The following is a 10,300-nucleotide window of genomic DNA, read 5'->3' as shown; positions in this document are numbered from 1 at the left end:
GGTTCGCTTCGCGTAGCCTTTCTTAGATTTGTTTATATCAGGCTACGAAGCCTGCGCGCAGGTTAGATTGTTTATTTCAGGCTACGATGTATCTACGAAGCCTGCGCGCAGGTAAAAGTGCAATATTTCATGACTGTACTGTATTACTAAACATAATACAGTACTTGTATAGTAAGGTAGAGTAGTCTTTCAAAGTTGTGGAGTAACAGAGTGTGCGTAAAAGTTTTTGGAAGAAGGAGAAAGCTATGACGTGTGTGGCTGAATCGTATATGCTTGAATCATGGTAGAAAAAAAAAATCAACAATTGTCGGGGGTGGGGGGAACACATATGTACGGTATTATATATTTAATAAAATAATATTTTATAAATTATATTTGTATAAAATTAAATTTTATCACTGAGAGAACAGGTAATAATGCCAAAATATTGTATTATACATGGAGGCTTCATGATCAAAAGTTCTTGCCAGGATTTGGTATGAATTGGTCCTTGGCGTGGCTGGGCTACTGGGCCGCGTCTTGGTGCCTCGAATCGTAAATATGCCGTAAAGTAAAAAGTTTGCGAAACGCTGCTCTAAATAATAAGAGTGGATTTGAAGGATGGAAAATGTAGGTTAATAAGGGTGGGTGGAGAGCCATAATTTAAAAAAAAAATTAATTTAATGCTCATTGTTTTCTGATACATCTATCAGTAAGGAATCCATGTATCTGTACTTTCATTTGTTAAAATCCAATACTTTTAAAGAAACTTAAACAAGCACTTTTTTGGAAGCAGAATCGTATATTAACTAATTTTTGGAAAACAAAAGTTATTTTAAAAATTCATGATTTTCAGCTTTAAAATGATAATAGAATCTATTATTTTGTAAAGTAACATGAATTTAATACAGTTTTCGAACAAATACATTCTGTCTAATAAGTTTGCATGTACCTTAGCTATTTTTAGGATTTTTTAAAATTTTACAAATAAAATGTTTTGTTTTTTTTTTCACATTTTACCATTGAAATACCAAGATATTAATTTTAGATCTTAATTCTATAAAATAAGCTCAAGTTTGATATCAAACTTTGGGTTGACAAGTATGAAAAATTACATAAAAATATCACTCTGTGCTATGAAATTTCCCATTTGTGTTTTTAATGCACGTTATTTTCTACTTCTATTGGTTTTAGATTGCTGTGCCACTTTCTTCTGTGCTTTCACAGATGAAAAAATGAAATTCCAAATAAATATTATTATTATTAAAGAAATAGTATTTTTTATTATTAAAGATAAAGATACACTCAACACAGTTTTCAGGTGACAGATGTCAAAAATGTTTAATTTTTTCTTTGCAAAGTAGCTAGCAAAATACGACTAAAAGAAGCCATTATAACATTTACAATACAAAGGAAACAGCAACCTCCATGGAAACAGTAGGAAAGAATTGGAGCAAGTTTTACAATTTTTGTACATTTGTGCCCACAGTACATTGTCACTATAATAATAATAATATAAAATTCATATTTAGTAGTTGCACAAAACAGCGGCACCTACAACTTGAATTTTTTAAAACATAAATATGATATTGCGCCATCGTTGGTACCGTATTTATAGTATTTTAGAATTGTTTTGTTCTTTTTTAAAGTGTCCCTTTTAAAATGTCCCCTTAAAATGTCCCCCTCTTAAAATTCTATCATAAGGTAAAATGTTCTCTCAAATTCAATTTGATTCAAAATTTATTTCAGACATCCATTGTCCTCAAATGTTAGCATTATTCTTTATTCAAATATTGTTATTCATTTTGTTTCAACTCTTTATTCAAAATTAATAAAAGTCTTAGCATTATGACGGAATTGCACTAAATAAAAAACAAAAATTCACTAGAAAAGCAAAAAAATGAAACATGGAAAGTTTAAAATTGAATAATTAAATTGATATGTTACTTTCTACTATACATTGAATAAACAGTTTTAAAAAATGTCTACGCTTCATAATTATACTTCCTCTTAATTTTCTGTATACAACATTTTACATTACACTGAGCAAAAATATAAATTATTGATTAAATTTGATTAAAACGTATTGATTGGCACTGCTAATACCATTACAAGCTATAGATTTCACTTCAAAGTGCATACCTCTGCCCACATCTTGAAGTCTCCTTTATAAAACTAAAACTTTATACCGAACTGTATCGCTGTAAAATTAATGCTAGTTAATATTTGTTTATTGTTGTAAGCTCACAAACACACGTCCATATGGCAGACAGTTAAAGAAGTAGTTTTCCGTTCATTGTGTCTTTGACCTTTGATCCAGACCCTTCAAAGTTTAGTTACTTCCAGATCTTTGGTCATGGGATATTGTGGCTGAGTTTGACAAGTTTCTGATGAAAACTTCCAGGTTATTATATATAAGTAAATTAGTTTTTTTGTCGATTATGACTTTGACAATTGACCCTAACCCTTCAAACATTAAACACGTCCATGTTTTTCGTCATGAATCATTGTAACCAAGTTTGACGAGTTTCTGATAAAGACTGTTGGCTGTAGGCTGATTATATATAAAAATTAGTTTTTCGTCGATTGTGACTACGTTTTGACCCTGACCCTTCAAAATTTAATCACCTCTGGATCTTTGATCATGGATCGTTGTGACTAAGTTTGACGAGTTTTAGATAAAAACTGTGGTCTGTAGGCTGTTCGCAGACAAGCACACAAATATAGAGGGACGTACAACAAATAGGACTCTGGCTAGGAAAATATTTAGATTTACTACTGATGGTTGGAATTGTTCTAAAGCACTCCCCAAACTCAAAAAACAATAATTTCCAACAACGTTTAAATCTTGCCACTGTCTTTAAAGTTGTATTGTACGTTAATTAATTCTATTTCACTATGAACATTGTTGAAATGATAATCATGATTTCCATTAATGCGGGTATTAATTTAGCAGGTGAAGAATTTGGGTCTATTTCTTGTCTTCCCGCTTTTTCTTCATCTTCCTCGTATATCATGCACATATAGTCACCTACATCCGTGATGTCTGAAGGAAGCCATGTGACTTTTCCAGAGACGTTGTAGTAGCCAGTCACTATTTGGCCATTTGGATTCTTCCAAATGACCTCTGGGAGCGGACTACCAGAAATCTGGCAGTAGACACCATCATTGGCATCTGAACTTGATGGCATCAGTTCAGCAACGGATCCATTGCCACACTGTATTGATGCATTTTGAACACAAGTTATTTCCAGTTGTTCTAGGGAGTCGTTCAGAATATTGTAATCACAGTCGCATGCCAGGAGATTTTCTCTGAGGTCAAGTTTAGAAGAAATGCTGTTATTTGCAACATCAGGTTGACCAAGTAATGGAGCATCTTTTAAGAAGAATGCTGGAAATGTTTGAAGTAAATTTCCGGAGAAATCCAAGTATTGAAGCTTTGGAAACTGAGGTTCGGGTGAACTGGTAGGGTATAGAACATCAGAAATTTTATTGTACGATAGACGTAGTACCTTAAGTTTTGATGGAGTAGGGAAGTCCAGAAATGACCAGGAGACCAGTCTATTTTTTGATAGCTCTATTGTTTCTAGATATGTAAGATTTGTAAATGTTCCATCATCAACCTTCTCAATTGAGTTTTCATTCAGAAAGAAAGATCTGAGATTCCTCAAAGACCCAAAAGCCTTCCCGATAAAAGGTAATTTGTTCTGAGATACATCAATGGTGTGAAGCATTTTCAAAGGTTCCAGCGATCCTTGACTGAATACCTGAATAAAGTTACCATTTAGATTCAAAAATTGGAGTGATGCAAGTCCAGTAAATATATTGGCACCAATGATAGCAAGGTAGTTATCTCCCAGATATAGTTCCTGCAGATTTCCAAGGTCACTGAACGCTCCAGTTTCAATAGAACTGATGCCGTTGCTGGTTAAGCGGAGAGACTGAAGTCGATGGCAACCTGCAAACGTGTTCCTCTGGAGAGCATTCAGTGTATTTCTATCCAGATTTAGTGTCCTGAGCATCTTGTTGTCACTGAATGTTCTTTCTTCTAAATCATCAATTTGATTGTCAGAAAGATCGAGACTTCTCAACGAGTTTAGACCTTTGAGTGTTTGGTTGTTTATATAGAGAATGAAATTATCTCGCAAACTCAATTCTCTTAGATTGCTCAGCCCCCGAAATGCTTTAGAACTCACAGTATTCACTATGCCTCCAGCAATCTCTAAGTTAACGAGAGGTCCATAGTTTTCAAAAGCATATGGTGGTATTTCTCCAAACCTTGGTTCAATAATAGTAACATTGTTCTGGCCAGGACAAGGGGGCTCTTTGTTAATGCAAACCGGGGAGTCGCAAGTACATCTTGCAAGATTTTCACAAGAGGGCGCCTTATCACTCTCTTGACAAAACTGTGAAGCTGTCTTCATTACCAGCAAAGAGATGAAGATCAAGATCGTTTTATGTTGGTTCATTGTAGATATTCTGAAAGAGATTAATAATATATATAAGTCAATATGAATGTTTCTTTAACGTGATAATGTTTACAGTAATAGGCAGTGTAATATACTTGTAGTAGAAAAGTTGGCAGTTTGCGTGGTGTAAATATGGCAATAAATATTTGAAGTGTAATTATAGTGAAATAAGATTACAAAAATTGAAATAAAATAAAATAAAATTAGTGTAAGTTAGTGTAAAAATATAGTGTAATATAGTTTTGGTGCTATAGTATTTTGTGTAATTTATATTTATATTTATGTTTTTTGATATTTTATGTATAGGTATGTTATATTGTTTTATTGTATAAGCATAGGAAAGCAAATTTCATGTATATTAATATGTGACAATAAATCTATCTTGAATCTTAAATCTTGAATATAGTTCATTTATGTTTGAAAGCCTTTGACCTTCTAATAGGTCATAAAGCCATTTTTGTGTATACTTCCCCCTGTGGGTTAGACACTTTCTTGCAACTGAGTAGTACCTGAACAATTTCATTCAAAAGCACTCGGGTGCAACCAGGTAACATTATCATTTACGATTAGTAACAACAAAGTGCTACATGTGGTGACGAAAAAAAAGTGACATTAATACAGCAGCTTTGTTTCAGCCTTCAGGACCTCTGGCGTTGATATCTTTCGGGGGGAAAATTAGTTAGAATAATTGTATAACTGAAAGTGCCATATTTGGGCATGACTTTAAAATTGTTCACCTCCGCCCCATCATCATAATATCGAATACTGTAGATTGCAGTTGTAACGTATATCATTCTTTTATAGGCCTGTTAACATTTGAGTTTTAAACTATAAAATAATCAGATAATATTCCCCTGAAAGGTGATTGAAGGAACTCAATCGAAACGTCAAGACATTCTCAACAAACAACAGTACTTTTTAGAAGTATCAACATGGTGTACAGCAAGCATTAATATTATAAAATAATGAATTAACAACATATATAAATTTAATTGGCTATCCTTTTGGCTACGTACCTCACCTAACAGTGTTACTGCACCTTCATGTCAGTTGATATCAAAGTGGAGTGAATCAATTATATACGCTTGCACAAAACTAACTCGAGCGCACACTTGCACAATATAGATTTATTCTGTACATCCCATTCTCTCATGTATTATTCAAATAATGCTTTCAACTAAATTGAATATTAAATTTTCATCTTTTAATTTGTACAGTATCAACCAAACATAAAGATTACAACCAATGAATTATGTGTACCCAGACATGTCAAGTCTTGCGTATCTCGCGGGAGCTTCACACATTTAATTTTGACCTCACAGCCTCACGCGAGGCCTACATATTCTCACGCGAGGCCTACATATTCTCACGCATTCCAGAATTTCTTCAAATTATGTATAGTGATCGTCACAGTGTTTGACGCCGCCTCAGTAGAAACTGAAGAAAACTATGTGGAATATCAAAGTGGCATTTGTATCAAATGTATTCACTGTAAAGATGTTATATCGTTGCTTGACGGCATTTTCCTTATGGTTGGACGTGACCTCGCGCATAATTTTCAAAAAATGCCAAATCTCAAGCAAATCCAGAAGAAATCTCAAGCAAGCCAGTGTGAACTATATATTGCTGTGTCATCACATGTATCTATATTCATGGTAAAATTTTCAATATATTCTGCAATAACTACTACTTACGTAATTAAATTAAATATATATTTACTCGTATTTTTGACAATAAAATAAGAATAAAAATACAGTCAGTCACTGTAAAGTAGCATTGATTTTTCTAGGCTTCGATCTAGAGTTATTTGAGCAGGAAATTGGTGCAGCCATAGAAATTTCTAAGTGTCTTTCTGACCCTAATGGGAGAATCTATGCATTTGAAATTATATCAAACGTTACCTGCATTTACAGCTCTTGAAATGATAATTTTCTTTCTCCACTAGCATCAAATTAATTAGCTTTTTCAGATGATGAGATTTTTTACGTGTCATGCGAAAACGTCATTTCTCACACGCATTAATCTTAACATATCTTGTCTAGAGTGTCTCCCCTAACAGAAGCAGCTATGCATTTGAACTTATGCCAAACATTACCTGCATTTACAGCTCTTGAAATAATAATTTTCTTTCTCCACTAGCATCAAATCAATTAGCTGGTTCAGATGATAAGATTTTTTACGTGTCATGCAAAATTGTCATTCTCAAGCATTCCGTTGTATACATTAATCTTAACATAAGAATATTTGCTCTGTAGATTTTGGATCAATCGATAGACATTAAAGGGGAATTTTAATGGGCAGAATGAATATATGTTCACAGATGTGAATTGAATATTGAATAAGGATATAGTAAGGTTATGATATGGCCGACTGATGGGCAGAATCATAGGATTTTTTACAGTAGAGCATTTGATGACCTGAAGATGACCTTTATTCTATTTCAAACATATGTGTGATTATGTCAGCTTCGAGGGTAGTGGTGCATAAACCCCCAAATTAAATAGGCCCTACTGTCAATGCCGCAGCCAAGATTTTTAAAGAATGCGGGACAGTATCAAGGTGGACCCAATTTAGCGTAAATTCAAATAATGTGGACCCATTTTTTTTTTTAACTTTACCCATTTTAGGCTAAATATGAGAAATCTGGACCCATTTTTCAAAATGTGGATCCCATTCCTTCTGGACCCATTAGAAAAATTGTGTGGGACTGTCCCAATAGCTGGCTATGGCATTGCCTACTGTATAATGTTTTGAAAGAAATATAGACTGGTAGATAGTACAATATTAAGTTCAAATTATGTATTTATGATGGGTTGCAGTGCAGTACAGTATATGTCTCTTATACACTCTTTAAATTTGGGGGGGGGGGGCCAGCTGATAGGGGCACGAGGGTGGACCTTAGCAATTGAGAGGATGTCTAGCCTCGCAAAATGATAGGTGATTTTTAACTACTTGAGCGGGATTATTTTTGCTTCAGACATTTTCAGTAGGGGGTGGGGAAATCGGGATGCACGCTTTTGTGCAGGGAAACATGCACCCTTCCGCGCACCCCTAGATGCATCACTGATGGGTTGCTATTCAATTGGTTATACTTTTCTCCCTATTTCATAGTCGAACAACCCAAATTTCATTGATTTAAATATTGTTATTCATAGCAATGCAAACGAAATTGACACACAACACTAAAGTGATAGTAATAATATACATCGACAAGTTGTGTGATACCTTGTGTCATAAAATTAGATATTGTTTTTAGAAAAGTGACTATACATTGATTTATACTTACTCTATTATTAAAAGAATATCAATTTATTTTACAGTTTTGTAACACAGTATATGGCAAGACAAGCCAAACCATTCGCTCATCGCATATCCTGTATCGCAGATAATGGCCAAAACATGAGATGGAATGTCAGAATTTTTGAAATCTATAATTTTTATTACACTGAACTAACCTTTATATTTCTAAACATCATTTCCTCATTTTCAATGTTGAAACAACGATTTTTAACGATTTGGTGATGGTTTCTGCCTGAGAAATGCCCAAAATCATACACTTTGAAGGTTCTCAAATATAGCTAAGTGTCTTCTATAACTTCATAACGAAGTGTCGGATTTCAATGATTCTTTTACCATTTTATAGCTCTCATTTTACTGTTCAACCATGTATTAATAACTGAAAATTGATTTTTGCAACGAGCGACTGGTTTTGCTTGTCTTTGCCACATATACTGATGAATACTTTAAAAAAATGAAATGAATGTATTAATGGATGATCTGGTTTTTGAAGAGGAAATATGAAGGTCCTGGTACCCATGACAGCCTCAGTGCAATTCTTACACTTTTTTAATAGTGTAGTTTATTTATTTTTTTTTATGTGCATGTGCTGTTATGCAAATGAACCAAATGGCTTAACGTCTCATCCGGACAATGATTTAATTATCTAGAGCAAAAGACACTGCAAGTACAACATTTTTGCAGGTCTTTAACTCTGCCCGTCTCGCATCATATGTGCTTAGCTAACTCGTTCTCTATGAAAATCTAAGATTGTCATATCTGTGGGTTATTCCATTTTACCATCGTAATTAATAGCATCTACTCTAATTAGATTTTTGTTTAACAACTATGTTTGCTCAGTCTCAATAATATTGCTTGTTTTAGACGTGTATGAATACTTGATTATTACTGTACTTTGGAATGTAAAATGTACAATGAGAGAAGCTGTTATGAAAGACCACCTCTAAATAAGGACCACCTTTCTGTAGTCCCAAATGATTGCCTATCTTATTATACTCTTATATGTTTTCTAATTAAAGACAAAAGCTGCTGAAGACCATGAAAACCCTGGTCCTAAAAGTGGTCTTTAATTGGAGGGAGACCCGTATTATTATATGCCTACATAACAAATTATTTATCTCTGAGCTTTTATACAGTACTGTATGTCAGGTTTAATTGTTAGCATAAATTTTAAAGGTTCATTTGTGACACAGAATAATGTTGTTATGAAATTCTTTAACTTTGTTGCAAAAATAAAAATGAAATTGAAAGACAAATACAAATTGCACTAAATAACATATTTACACATAAATGAAAGTAAATAAGACATAAATTATACATACATATTTGATAATTGAGATTGTGAATATGAGAGAATAAGAGTTAATGCTTTATAAAAACAATATAAACAAGTTTATTATCAATTATGCAATTATAATTTAATGAAAATATTTACAATAACATTAATAATTAATAGTAATTCGATATGCCAATTATGCTTATTTCTTTTTTGATGGAAATAGGATACTTCAAAGTTCTACCAAAATCTGAAATTTTGTTGGATATGCTTGGCTGTTTATGAAACAGGTTTTGTTTACCAAGAAGCCAAAAATATTTCTCCAATGTTTTTCAATGTTTAATTCATAATTTTACTACCAAAATCATGGATTTTATCCCTGTTGGTCAAGTTAAAATGTTACCAACAAAAAATCAAATCAAGAAACGAATATAAATTTGGAAATGTCAGGCGTGTTTATGAATACCCATAATAATATACAACTTATGCTTGAGTTGAAGAAGGAGTTCAGAAGTGCAGGATGAAAATATTGCAGTAGTGAGAACAAAATCAACAAAATGACTTACTGTTTAATTAGTCCCTCGTGCATCTGCTATATTCGATTCAATCTCTATTCAAGAATGAATTCCCTTGCAAGTTGCAATGCTCTTTAAATAGTTGCTCTATGCTATTCTAGTCTTGGAAAGTCCCCTGAAAATTTGAACTCCCGTCTATCACATGCTACGTTCTGTTGTTAACTAATGATATCCTGAAACCAATTCAGGTACTGTATAAACACTGGATCAAGGATATTGATTGTTATTGGTAAAAATCAAAATACTGGAATGTGAAATCAACCTTGATTGAACTAATTCTGTTAATACTCCCTTCCCCAGGCAAACTATTATTATAAACGTATCAAAGCAGGCCTGTAATGGTAATAGTAAAGTACATATTGAAGCATATATAAATAATGATTCATGATGTTTTTCTTTAATCTTGCTGAAGAAGGCCATAGGAGTGGCAGACATATCTGAGTTGTTTATACAGTAGATCAGTGTTCTTAAAGTCTACTATTGATGAAATTGTTTCATATTTTTCTATATATATATATTTATATATATGTATATATATATATATATATATATATTTAAATGTATATATTTATCTATATATATATATGTATATACTATTCGTAATTGACACCTGGGGAGAAAAAGCCTTTGTCTGTATTTCCCCTTAACGTCGTTAAAATTTCCCCTTAGCGGCAGTATTTTTTATTTTTCATGTATATATATAC

At 32.9% G+C, this 10,300-nt stretch overlaps 1 protein-coding gene across 3 annotated transcripts; it reads right to left on the bottom strand.

The window, feature by feature from the left end:
• Positions 1-1,293: 1,293 nt before the first annotated feature.
• On the bottom strand, positions 1,294-9,756 carry LOC117115964 (insulin-like growth factor-binding protein complex acid labile subunit). 3 transcript variants are annotated; one of them, XM_033259857.1, is made up of 2 exons: positions 9,588-9,756; positions 1,294-4,458 (listed from the first exon to the last, which is right to left on the bottom strand). In XM_033259857.1, the coding sequence occupies exons 1-2, from the start codon at positions 9,608-9,610 to the stop codon at positions 2,868-2,870; spliced, it is 1,614 nt and encodes a 537-aa protein (XP_033115748.1). In that variant the 5' UTR covers positions 9,611-9,756; the 3' UTR covers positions 1,294-2,867. The 3 variants fall into 3 exon arrangements, with proteins under 3 accessions (XP_033115748.1, XP_033115747.1, XP_033115746.1); XM_033259856.1 differs by lacking the exon at positions 9,588-9,756 and adding an exon at positions 6,544-6,691; XM_033259855.1 differs by lacking the exon at positions 9,588-9,756 and adding an exon at positions 6,350-6,518.
• Positions 9,757-10,300: the final 544 nt, after the last annotated feature.

Source organism: Anneissia japonica, unplaced genomic scaffold, assembly GCF_011630105.1.
Source record: "Anneissia japonica isolate Jap-2015-1 unplaced genomic scaffold, ASM1163010v1 scaffold288001_len57874_cov148, whole genome shotgun sequence".
Taxonomy (NCBI): domain Eukaryota; kingdom Metazoa; phylum Echinodermata; class Crinoidea; order Comatulida; family Comatulidae; genus Anneissia; species Anneissia japonica.
This window is presented reverse-complemented; position numbering and strand designations above follow the sequence as displayed.

Excerpts from the sequence above, each read along its gene's own strand:
- LOC117115964 (XM_033259856.1), bottom strand. The coding sequence starts at position 6,635 with ATGACACGTAAAAAATCTTATCATCTGAACCAGCTAATTGATTTGATG. Across the intron at positions 4,459-6,543 it reads TTCAAGAGCTGTAAATGCAG|AATATCTACAATGAACCAAC; the intron begins GTAATGTTTGGC and ends AATCTCTTTCAG.